Source organism: Antedon bifida, chromosome 4 (genome assembly GCF_963402885.1).
Source record: "Antedon bifida chromosome 4, ecAntBifi1.1, whole genome shotgun sequence".
Classification (NCBI taxonomy): domain Eukaryota; kingdom Metazoa; phylum Echinodermata; class Crinoidea; order Comatulida; family Antedonidae; genus Antedon; species Antedon bifida.
Window position 1 is genome coordinate 16,198,429 of NC_136229.1, and position 13,867 is coordinate 16,212,295.

The following is a 13,867-nucleotide window of genomic DNA, read 5'->3' on the forward strand; positions in this document are numbered from 1 at the left end:
TGGAGTCACCTGTTTAGGTTTGTTTTTATTCACTGTTTTTAAGTTACTAGTGAGTGTTTGACATGTATATAGGCAAGGCTTGGGATATATGACACACACATCTTTACTATAATTAAAATGGTGAAAATACTGCATTGTGAAGAGTTGGTTTCTGAAAGCGGTTTCCTAACATTTACAAACTGATTTTGAGTATCTAAGCAATCTTTAGAATAGTAGGAAACCTTGATGAGAAAGTTGGAGTCTGAAGTCTTCAGACTTAAAATGAAACATAGCAGCATATGTGTAATATTATTAAACTTTTTCTACATAAATTCTTTAAACGTCTTTATTTTTACAGATATTAATGAATGTAGCAATGGTACCCATAACTGCACAAACAACTCGGAGTGTCTTAACAACAATGGTGGTTTCACATGTCCATGTTTCGATGGCTACAGCATTACAGGTGACGAGTGTCTAGGTAAGTCTCGGTCAACTTAAGTCAGTGATTTCAAATGATTTTTTTCGTTCAAATTCACTCCACAGACATTCAAAAAATGCATTTGTGTAGAGCATCTTGTGTTTGTTCTAAGAAACCAACTGTTACCTCTCTGTGGAAACAGTTACTTTCACCATTTGCAATCCTTGGATGTGTACATAAAGAAATATTTTAAAAATCTAACTATAAGTATCAGAATTTGAAAATATTGTAGTATCTGTGTAGTGTAGTGTTTAGCAATATTTCTAAAATGAACATATGTTCTCTTGCTTCGAGAATTATATTTAATTACATGTTTTTTCATTATAGATATAAATGAATGTGAACTTAACACTGACACTTGTGACCATATTTGCAATAATACTGATGGAGGTTATACATGCGACTGCTATGAAAACTATGAATGGTCAAATGACACATCATCGTGTGAACGTAAGTTTTACACACAACAAGTCAGAGAAATATTATTTTAATATACACAAAGCTATATTTAAAAAGGCTACTAATACCAGTTGAATTATAGTTGTTCAGCCTAATGCTAAAAATAAAAAAATATGATTTGTTATGTTGACAGGAAGAACTACAGACGCAACAACATCAAGAGATTTGACAACAATAAATGATCCGACCACAGTAGATGTTACAGCAACTGGAGCGGTGACAACAACGGGTGCAGTGACAGCAACTGGTGTGGTGACGACAACGGGTGCAATGACAACAACTGGTTCGGTGACGACAACGGGTGCAGTGACAACAACTGGTTCGGTGACGACAACGGGTGCAGTGACAACAACTGGTGTGATGACGACAACGGGTGCAGTGACAACAACTGGTTCGGTGACGACAACTGGTGGAGTGACAACAACTGGTGTGATGACGACAACGGGTGCAGTGACAACAACTGGTTCGGTGACGACAACTGGTGGAGTGACAACAACTGGTGTGTTGACGACAACGGGTGCAGTGACAACAACTGGTGTGGTGACGACAACGGGTGCAGTGACAACAACTGGTTCGGTGACGACAACTGGTGGAGTGACAACAACTGGTGTGTTGACGACAACGGGTGCAGTGACAACAACTGGTGTGGTGACGACAACGGGTGCAGTGACAACAACTGGTTCGGTGACGACAACGGGTGCAGTGACAACAACTGGTTCGGTGACGACAACGGGTGCAGTGACAACAACTGGTTCGGTGACGACAGCGGGTGCAGTGACAACAACTGGTTCGGTGACGACAACGGGTGCAGTGACAACAACTGGTTCGGTGACAACTGAAGATGCAACAACCTCTAGAGATTTGAGAACAGTAGATGTGACAACATCTAAAGATGCTTCGACAGCCATGGATGCAACGACCACAGTATTAGTTGATCCAACTACAACATCAGCAGATGCAACAACAAGAGTCAATCCTACTACAGTAGCAGATTCTACAGGTTTGTATTATCAGTAACAGCAATTAAAATACAACAATTTGATTGAAAGGGAAAGGAGGTATCCATAATAAGCGCATGTATACTAATATTATTTAATATTTATTTCATTCATTTACAATTGTATTTTTAGATGAATCATTTAATGTTCAGATACCAATAACAAGTATAGGAAGTGAAGAAGCTGTATTCACGGAAGAATTAAATGACCCTACGAGCAATTTGTTCATGACATATGAAGATATGATTTGTAAATCTGTAAGTATTATAAGAAAAATAAATTGCAAAATCTTGATGGTAAAGTGAACTACCTAAGCCTTGTGATGGCTTAGTTTAGTAGCATGTTTTTTTGTTTGCAGTTGATTTCCTGTAAATAGTGTGATTGTAGATCTTCATTAATTTTTTGTTATTTGTCTTTCCTTGCCTTTTTTTATTGTAATTGTTTGCACAACGTTGTAAGATATCAATGTGGAATTCCATATTTCTTTTATTTTTAGATTAAAACTATATATGATGAAAATAACGAAGTTATACCAGTATGTGCTGTGTCAGATTTCTCAGCTGGCAGTATTATTGCTGACGTTCTGTTAACATTCCCTGAGGGCGCTTCTACAGTTAACGATCTGCAAACCGAGATTACTGATGCAATAGATAACAATGAGGGCGTCCTACCAGATACCGATTTCACAGTTGATGTTGAGATGATTATTGTTGAACGTAAGTTCAAGTTTATACATTTTAATTTTTTTTTAAATAGTCTACTGTTTTTTATAGCCAATTATTATTATTTTAAACTATATATTTATTTCAGTTCAAATTGCTTGCGAAGATGGTTATTGCGAAAATAATGGAATTTGTGATGATAGTGTTCAACCACCTGTATGCAAATGCATAAGTGGTTACAATGGAGACAAGTGTGAACATAACAGTGGTGAGTATGTCTAATAACACATAAATTATCTAAATATTTTATTTAGACGCTGACCATTGAGTCATTGTATACTGTGGTCCATAGTTTTTGATACATTGATTTTATTGTTTCTCTTCCTCTTCTCTCTATTTTTGGGGACTTTAAAGAAAGAATATTTAAAATAATATCACTTTAACTTTGCAACACTAGTGAAATATAAAACTAATGTTTATGAATTGAATTCATGTATTATTCATCCATGTATTAATTAATTCATTTATGTATTAATTCATTAATTTATGTATTCATTCAATCATGTATTTATTCATTCACGTAGAAATTCATTCATTCATAATAGTTTATATAAATGCAATTGCAGAATGTTAACGTTTTATTGTAATATTATAGAAATTCATTTTTTTTTGTGTTATCCGTTTAAAGTATTTCTATGTGGAGAGCCTCTCGACGGTTATTTTTTATTTATACTTTTAGGTGATCCTGCCTCATTGATTTACTTTAATAACATTTTTAAAGTTTACTTTGTACTGTATTTGGCGAAATAAATGATATGATATGATAGTATGAAAGTATATAAAAGTGTGAGAGCATTTGACAATATTGACACTGCACCATTAGTATGAAATTGTCATTTTCTATCTTTCAGATACGCTTGTGTACGTGATCATTACTGTTACCAGTTCACTAGTCTTATTTTTGTTAATCTCTCTTATTGTACTTTTCATCGTGATAACCAAACACCGTCAAAGGAAAGCGCACAAGTATTTCAAATCTGCATACATTGTAGATTACAATTCAGTAACATCTTCTGAACAACTTCGTCATTACCGAAACAGAACGATGTACACAACACACGTGAGTATCAAATTTCATCAAACGCATTTCGTAAATCAATCCAGAACATTATTACATCATTCACTAAGTGCATTTTCTATTCGCCAGAAATGAGATTATAAAGACTTCTTCTGCTAGTATTATAAGAATTAAACTCCTAAAGAATTAAAGGAAAATGTAATTTATTTCATCATTTGCAACATTTGATATGATTCCTCCTCTTTATATTTGTTGCCTCTTCTTTGAAATAATTTCAGAAAGTACTTATTGATTGACCCATCTTCTTTCTTACTTAGCATGTTAATTAATGATGAGGGCGGGAAAGGAGAAAATATAAGAAATAAATTAGCGCAGTGATGATAATTTAAACAAACTTATTCAGAAATAAAAGATAAATTCTAAAAAATACGTTTTCTTCTTATTTTTAGGATTATGATAACTACAATGGAGAAACAATACGACCATACGTTGCAAGTGGAAATGAATCGGTGAGTTATTATTAAAGTACATGTACTTATTTCAGATTTAAATTAAAAACAAGGGTAAAGAAAATATCAAAATATATTTTGAAATACGTTTTATAGACAAATAAATAGAGCGAAGAAATGTTACGAATATTTTGTAAACATTTTGCAAGAAGATCAAATAGATAAACATTAAATATAGTTATCGTCTTTCTAACGACTATTAGCAATTAAAGTGGTCTGTGATGACAGAAGAGGTAAAAATGTTTCCAAACTCAAGTATACCTACAGTAAATATATTTGTAAAAGCACATTCAATTTCTTGTATTCAATGTTCGAATGTTGGAATGATATTGAGTTTGAGAGATATAATATAGAGTCAGTCTAGCATACTTGAAGACTCTATCACCCATTAGCCTACCATTTAACAAAACATAACTTAAATTCTTATTGTTATTTGCTTACTAAGGAATACGAAAGATGTAACAGATTTTACGATAATGATTTCTAAATTGAACGATCATGCTACGATGCTGCCTCTACTGAGTCTTGGAGAACATTTTTTCAAAAGAATATGGAGATTGAAAACACCCTGAAATAAACGAGCAACATTGAAAAAAACTGTTAAAAGACAACAATACAAATATTTTTGTTAATGGTAAAGAGCATTAACAATTTAAACGTTCTTACAAAGAATTTTTTAAAGCAACATTACAATTAAATACAAGATTTTAACATGAATATTTTACATATACTGTATAAAAATACTACAAGTGAAGAGCTAAAAATGCTTAATGTAAACAAACTAGTCTGCTTTGATGGAGTAAGTGTAGGCTAGAGCTTCCATTTTAGCCTTAATAGCCTCGAATGTATTAACCGAGGGATTGTATAACTAGCTCATGCAAAATATTCTAAAAATTATTATTTAAACTTGAAATAAATAAATATTAATTTAATTTAAATTGTAGCATACTGTAATTTTACTCAATAATGTAAAAATATTTTTTTTATAATACAAGATATTAAATGAAAAAAAAAGTTAGATTTGTTTTCCTTTTTTTATTTCTGCGTATGACATATGGAATCCCATTTCCAGAGCTTACTTTGATGAGACCTATGAACATGGCTGCAATGCAACTCGCTGTATTAATTTCCGTTAGAAAACGTAAACGTGTATGCACGTACTTTAACTGTTTTTTGTTTGTATCCCTAACATCTGCGCATGTGTAGTTTAGGATAGTACGGTATCTTAAACACTGTAACCTTTGACCTAATATCAATGAGACGTCTTATAATCTAGTGCACGGTGTCTTCGCGATGTGAATAGGAAAATACAGATGCTAAGACTACTAAATACTTAGTGTATTCGTATCGATATTTATAATTATAATAATAACTAATATTAGATTAATGGAATGTGATTACGCGAAGAACGATAGATACTTTAATTATGGCCCTGATTGCAATTCATGTTTAACTTCATTAATATGTAAATGCGTGTAAACGGAACACTAATTGTCTTAGTACAGACTAAGAGTTTAAACAGCGAAGCGACGGACGCGAACTTTCTTTGCTAAAATAGTATTCGATGAGACATTCACTCTTTGTCGTTAGTGGATGACAGCCCACTATTTTATCACCTCCGTACAGTTGTATGCTGCGGGTCTTTTGAAAGAAAGGCCTTTTTCATTTTGAATACGCTACCAATCAATTTTATGGATTTGAACGAACTCATTTTGATGAATATTGTGTCGGTATAGCACTGCAAAGGTAAGTTGATTTTATTTTGTGACAATGCTTAGCACGTCTGAAGATTAACAAAACATTCATGTTAAGTTTTGGTTCAAATAAACTGTGGGTTCTTATGCGCACGACATGAATAAATCATAAAAATACATTATAAATGTAAATACGAATTAATTGCTTTTTCTTGTAACACTACTTTGATTTTCACTGCTACGGTTTCTTCGAAATTATAGCCATAGTCATATATAACATTTTAAATAACATTAGGCATTGACTACTACTATTTTTAATGAATACAAAACATCATCACATCCAATGGTTAGTTTATCACAAGCAACAGCCTCTCTCTGCCTTGCTCAATTGAAGTATAGAGATTTTCTACGATACCTTAGGAACGTTGTACTCATGTTAAATCATTTCTTTCATATGGGGCAGTGGGACCTTAGTCGATTCCTCGACACAGTTTCGGCGGATTATTTGCCTCCAGGCACAGACGATCAACGACATAATTATGCGTACGTCCTAAGTCCTAGATCTTCGCAAATCGAAACTTAGTTTCGGGAGGTAATATATCTCTTTATAAACCCGATAATATTTATTAAGCTGCGACGACCCGAAATTACACAATTATTAATTATATTATAATTTATTATAGCATACAGTATACATAATTAGATTAGTCTGTATCTCTATATCAAATTGACATTTTTTATATAAAAAGAGATTAATTCAATTCTATATACATTTTTATTTCCCCAAAATTATTATTTGTTTTTCAAATTTATATTTCAAGAAATATTTCAATTGTGGCGGCCAACAGTTATACGGAATTATTACTACAGTACTATTGTATTGCTGTTTTTCACGATTTATGTAATCTCTGTATCAAATTTCTTTTGGAATCGACAATGCGTAAGTATATTTTAATCACTATCAAATGTATCTGTATTCCTCATTCATTGCTGAGTATCCATTCCACTGACATATTCATTTTCCAACTTCCGTTAGCAAAAAAATTTGAATTGTAAAATTAAGGCAGAAAAAATTGCATTTTCAACAGTTGAATGTTCTATTGATTTTGGATTATTTTAGGAAGCGAGTGTTCAGGTTTCGACTAATGATGATGATTGTGTTACTCTTTGCGCATGTCCATCGTTAAATATTCCTAATAAACGTGAAGTGGTGAAATTGAATTTAAACTGACTGAAACTGAAGTGAACTGTCGTCATGGTGCGTCGCCAACCCAAGCAGACGATATTCTTGGTTGCTATTTTTGCCGCTACATCCATTGGTTTCCTGGCGATAGCGGTTACTACAAATAATTGGTTGAATTATATGGATGACCTGTTAATCAATAGTACTGCTTCGGAAAGTTACGCCCAAGATGGGACTAATAACGAACCAAAGACATACCGTGTACTTATGTCGTCTGGATTGTGGAGAACATGCATTGTTAACGGTAAGATTATATTTTTTTTCATGTTTGATGTACATTCTCTGACAGCCATCATCGCAATGTACATGATAGTGTTATTACTCCATGGTCCAACATTATCATTACGACAATGATGGAGATAATTATGATGAAAGTTAACAGCGGTTTCATTATTATCAACATCTTCTGAACTGAATTATCATTTTCAAATTGATGGTTCTAGGTCTTTTGCGACGTTCATTGATGAACCTATTTGGTTATAAGAATTGTACCGTACCTCATCAATGATGTTTTTGTATCGAGGCCAAAAAACTGATCAGTTTTTTGAAAAAAATATGTGCTCGAACGCTTCAATATCATTTTTTTTAAATCCGTAATGAGTATAAAACACGTGTTTATAAGTTTAACGTATTGTAATACTGGAAAAAATCTAGCAATTAAATCTAAATTCTTTCGTAAGCAATGTACGTGTTTTGAATGTTACTCTTGAATATGTCTAAGTAACATGTATATATCTGGTACAGTAGCAGACGTAGGAATTGATGTCAAAACATGATATGATAAAACGTGTGGCCAGGTCTATCCTCATTCGGACGATAATGTAGGGCGATCGTGATATTTCTAAGCACAACTCAGCGCATATTAAAATCAAAGACAAAGTTAATCTTCTATGAAACGCCGATAGGACAATTATTAGTGACACATTGTTTGAGTGTATGTATATGTTGTATATTCTACTTTACTTATATATAGTAATGACTAAATTATGAATGCAAATTATATTGTAAATCACAGACACAGGTTTTACTCCAAAATGTATCCAAAACAATAGATTCGAGTTACAGTGTATTTATTAATCTGTCCTGAGCATACAAAGGAATACATTTTGTATATACATTCAAACCCAGTCAAACTAACTTTTCTAGATATTATGATGAACATAATAGACTTTTTGTTCCATTTTAGGTGTCTTTCTAATCAGCATTTCCAAAGATTTATTTATCGATTTTTGGATCAAATGTTTTTTTTCATTCCCGGATTATAACATTTGCGCTCCATACTCGGTTTCATAAGATCTTCATCAAATATTATATTGTGACAAGGTCTTAACTAGGTCGTAAATATCTCATTACATTTTGAATAGTGTGCTGATGTACACTTAAATTCCTTTCATTAAAATATCAATCATACTTTATTTGTTTCGAATCTTTATTATTATTACATTAATGATTGTTTCTGGATGGATTCTCGTTCCATTTTTATTTTTTTTCACACTGGCTTTACGCATTATTAAGTTTATTGAAATTCAAGGTAATATCTAAATAATATATTAATACAACCAATAAAATACTTGAAACTTGAAATTTAATAAACATTTCTATCTGTATGTATACTTAATATAGTAAAGTATCGCAGATTGTTCCAAAGCATAAATGAGATTGAAAAAAGTAACATATTAAATGATAAAGAACTAATAAGGTGTTTTTTCAAAGGGCTTTGAAAACTTTGATTGCAGGTGACTCTCGACTATAATTGGGAAGATTGTTCAACAGTTCAGAAGTTGCAACTGCAAACCCCAAGACTGTTCTTCTTTAAATACCGTAGGGCCACATATACTGCAAACCTTTATTTACAAAAACACCATTTTTTTAGAACTTTAAAGGGCCACTCCATGTTTCTGTAATATCTGTATCATGTGGTATCAAAACAAACATAACACACGTAACTGATTATAATAATAATAATTATTATTTGATTATGATATTATATTATTTTAGGCACAGACAAAGGAATCTGCCGAAGACTAATCTCGTTTTCATCTCTCATTGATTACAAAGTACGCGGAACCTTTGCAGCCCCGGCCACCGGGTGGATAAGTATGTCACTAACTACACTCACATAATCAATCGAAAATAGAACTATAAGCAAGCGATCGTACAATTTATTTTCATAATTGTTTCCGAATCTATGTTTACTATTCACAAAGGTCCCACTAACAAACATGACAATATTATTTATCATGCATTTGATTTGAGAACATAATGTTTATTATTGTTAGTATGTAAAATTAGTTTGACCTTTGAATCTTAATGTCGTTAACAGGCGTGTACTTTATTGTTAAAATTAGGTCATAGTATCCCCATTTTACACTTTCTCTGGGAAAAAATTAGAAACAAGTGTTTCTCAACTGATTTGTCTCATATGGGGTCTATATATCCACCAAAAAAAAGTTCCAGCTCATCTGGCCTGGGGAAAGCCGCCATTTTGGATTTTCAAAATGGCCGCCATAAAATACAGGTTTTTGCTCATATCTCCTCTTCTACATCATGCATGGAAATGATTTTGGTGGCAAAGTGTATGTTTTGAGGGTCAAGGAATCTAAATACAGCATTTTGAAGTTCACTCAATGACCGCCATCTTGTTTTTCAAAATGGCCGCCTTAAAATACAGATTTGTGCTTATCTCAGCTTCTACATCATGTATAGACATGATTTTGGTGGCAAAATGTAGGTTTTGACGGTCAAGGAATCCAAATACAGCATTAATTTGAATTTCACCCAATGGCCGCCATTTTGAAAATCAAAATGGCTGCTATAAAATTTACAGATTTTTCCTCATATCTCAGCTTCTACATCATATGAACGTAATTTTGGTAGAAAAGTATATGTTTTGAAGGTCAAGGAATTCAAATATAGTATTTTAAAGTTCACCTAATGCCCGCTATTTTGTTTTTCAAAATGGCTGCCATAAAATTTACAGATTTGTCCTCGTACCTCAGCTTCTACATCGTGCATGGAAGTGATTTTGGTGGCAATGTTTATGTTTTGAGGGTCAAGAAATCTAAATACAGCTTTTTGAAGTTCACTCAATGGCCACCATTTTGATTGTCAAAATGGCCACCATAAGCTACAGGTTTTTGCTAATTTATGAGCTACTATGATTATGATTTTGCTAAGCCTATGTTTTGAAGGTTACAGAATAAAAACAAAATTCAGCTTTTGAAATACAGTTGGAAAGTGATGACGAGAATAAGTCAGTATGTTGGTGATAATATATGGGAACCACAGTGATTATGACCCCAGGAGATACTGTACACAAGAAGATATCAGCGATGTACTGTAACTATATCATTCGCGTGAAGAACCTAAAAATAAAATATTCTAAAAAAGTTTGTTAGACGACATTTTAAGATATTTTCCAAATCCTAAAGAGAAGCATGGCCAACTTTAGTTAAGCATATTCCAATCAGATACATTATAGATAAAGCAATTTAAAGCAACATATCTTATGTGACTGAATGGATGGTTACCTAATACACTGGGGACTAACACTACTTCACCATAACTGGTCTGGATTTAGGCATGTAGGTATAATGCGATAACTGGACAAATCGACGATAGTTTATGCCGATCATTCTTTTTTATCCAATTAACATGTCAACAGTTTATACAATGGTACAGACACTCTGAAAACGTATATCTAGCTGTCATAATAATCAGACACGGAGGAGTTTATCTTTTCAGGAGCTTTCTTGGTTATATTGGACATACTGGTGGGTTGAGGTTTTGAAGTTGTGCATAACCTACTTTAAAGAGAGCTGTATATTCTAAAGCTCTTAGAGGATGCAGCTATGTATCATATAATGATGACACGAGATGAGGATGTACCATTTTGTCTCCAGATATAGACACAGTATAGGACAATTGACCATGATGGCCAATATGCCTGAACGACAAATTTCCATATACATACAATACAAGATGTTCAAAAAGAATGGATATCATGCAACGTGTTATAATGGTGAAGAATCAGTTTTCAGACATGAGCACAATAGAGAAAACCTTCTGTATCTTGAAATTTGTCTTTCAGCATTTCCAGATATAGCCTTCCACTTTTGGCATTTTGGCCATGACCAGCTGCTGCAAATATGAAAGCATACTGTAGATGCTATATCTGAACCTGGAGCTCCCAATTGCACAATCATGCCTAAAAAGTTATACCATCTAATGATACAGCCACAGCTTAAATGTTCTTGATATCTTTTTGACTTTCCCAGAAAGCTCTTGTTTGACGACAAATGACAGTTTTCTTTCTCTAACTATTTGCATTACTTTACGTCACAATGGTTGATCGAAGGTTATTAGGATGGCAGATAAGCAGCTAGATTTATACATAAATGCAGACCATTTAGGGTGACTAGTGTTGATCTCCCAGTGTATTACCATGTATCCATAAGATATGTTACTTGCTTTATCCATAAGTTGTACTTTTAACTGCAAGTTGACCATGCTTCTCTTTATATTTGGAAAATATCTTTACATCTCTATGTAACTTCTTTTGAATATCTTGTTTATTAGTTTCTTCTCGCGAATGATAGTTACAGTACACTCTCTGGTATCTTCCTGTGTACCTCTTTGGTATTAATCAGTATGAAACTCGATCTTGTGATTAACTCACGACGTTGACATAGTAATAATGAGGATTGTGATAGCGATAGATCTTGGAGACTAGACAAAGGGGATTGTACATAAATGTTGTTATTATTATATGTTGTGCCAGTTTGATTGGGAATTTTAAAACTATTACTGTATTTAACAAACTGTATGCAAAAAAAAGCAACATCTAAAGCCAGTGGAGCAGTAGCCTTCAACTATGAAGTTTGGTCCTAAATGGAATAAGAAGATCTGATCACTTTCCGACTCTGTATTTTAGAATGCTGATTTTTTATTCTGTAACAATCAAAACATAGACTTAGTTATCAAAATCATGTCTTCATTATGTATATGAGCTACGAAATTAGCAAAACCTGTATTTTATGGCGGCCATTTTGAAAAACAAAATGGTGGCCATTAAGTAAACTTAAAAAAAATGCTGTAATTGAAATCCTTGACCCTCAAAATATATACATTGCCACCAAAATCACTTCCATACATTATGTGGAAGCTGAGATAAGAGCAAAAATCTGTATTTTTATGGTGGCCATTTTGAAAAACAAAATGGCGGCCATTGAGTGAATTACGAAAATGCTGTTTTTCGATTTCTTGACACTCACAACTACACTTTGTCACTAAAATCACGTTCATACACGATGTAGAAGTTGAGATGAGTACAAATCTGTATTTTATGGCGGCCATTTTGAAAAACAAGATGGCGGACATTCAGTAAACTTCAAAATGCTGTATTTGGATTCATTGACCCTCAAAACATATACTTTGCCACCAAAATCATATCCATACATGATGTGGAAGCTGATATATGAGCAAAAATATGTATTTTATGGCGGCCATTTTAAAAATCCAAAATGGCGGCTTTCCCCAGGCCAAATGAGCTGGAACTTTTTTTTGGTGGATATATAGAACCTATATAACTCAAATCAGTTGAGAAACACTTGTTTCTAATTTTTTCCCAGATTGGCCCTTTTTAGACTTAAAATAGGGATACTATCAGTTCGTTTGAAATTAATTGCGATTACTGTAGTTATTAGGACACTAATAGACGCACTCGTATATAATGGCTTTAAATACAATCCGTACCGTAACTAACAATATTATCATTCACCCCGTGGGCCTAGAAGTTAAAAATAACTAACAATATTAAAATCAATCGCTAATTAACATCATTAGTAGGCTTAATAAGTTACTGCATGAAACAATAATCATTGATACATAGGCCTTATGCATCTCTAAATGTATCTGTAAATTGAACTGATTTTTATGTGGCGTTTCATACTTATCAATTTGAATTGATTTTCAAGTGGCGTTCCATACCTATCTATTACATATGGCACATATAATAAACATAACTGTTATAGTTGTCAATATGTAACAATAATACAATAATATGTATGATATAGGCTTACTTACCTACTTACTAACTAGGTGATTGTTTTAGTGAATGAAGATCCAAATGTCTTTAAATAAAATAAATAAAAAATATTTTGTTTTAGTTTAATAAGATCATGATTAATAATAATCGTAGTTTTCTTCATATTAATCCTTTTTTAATTCTTCTAGAATATATATATTGGTTAAGTTTCTTTCATATCGTCGCTATGGTTACGGATATTGTTGCGGTTTTGTTTTTCGCTTGGATACTTTTGAGAAGGAAGGAGGACCATTATATTTTTATATCAGGATTTATATTTGTTACTGCAGGTTAGCTTTTTATACATTTACATATACAAGACGGTTATTTCTATAACAGTTTTTGCATTGTGTATGCCTATCTCAGAATTAGGCATAATTTATGTAAGTCTTTTCCATTATTGCCGTTCAAAAGTGAATTTCTGCAATCTAAAGCTCTGTCTATCAAACTAGTTTGACTAAAAAAAGTGTGATGTGCCCAAATATCGTAGTGATATGACATCATCATGTCCATATATGGGCACATCACATTTTTTTGTCACATAAAGTTTGATAGTGTAGACAGAGCTTAATAATCGCCAGTCGTCTTCAAAATATACGATAATTCAAAATAAAGAAATTGGAGACGTTTTTTAAAAAATACAGTATGGTACAAATCTAATTATAATTTTAGATAGCGA

The 13,867-nt window shown here is 32.7% G+C and overlaps 1 protein-coding gene and 1 long non-coding RNA gene across 2 annotated transcripts; both read left to right on the top strand.

Annotated features, from left to right (window-relative positions):
- Window positions 1–410: 410 nt before the first annotated feature.
- LOC144840553 (uncharacterized) lies at window positions 411–1,093 on the top strand. The gene is made up of 3 exons (XR_013611935.1): window positions 411–460; window positions 788–910; window positions 1,053–1,093. It is a non-coding gene; the product is annotated as an uncharacterized LOC144840553 (long non-coding RNA).
- Window positions 1,094–7,115: 6,022 nt separating this feature from the next.
- On the top strand, window positions 7,116–13,483 carry LOC144839210 (voltage-dependent calcium channel gamma-2 subunit-like). The gene is made up of 3 exons (XM_078694524.1): window positions 7,116–7,347; window positions 9,102–9,200; window positions 13,338–13,483. Exons 1-3 carry the CDS (start codon window positions 7,116–7,118, stop codon window positions 13,481–13,483), a joined length of 477 nt encoding a protein of 158 aa, XP_078550650.1.
- Window positions 13,484–13,867: the final 384 nt, after the last annotated feature.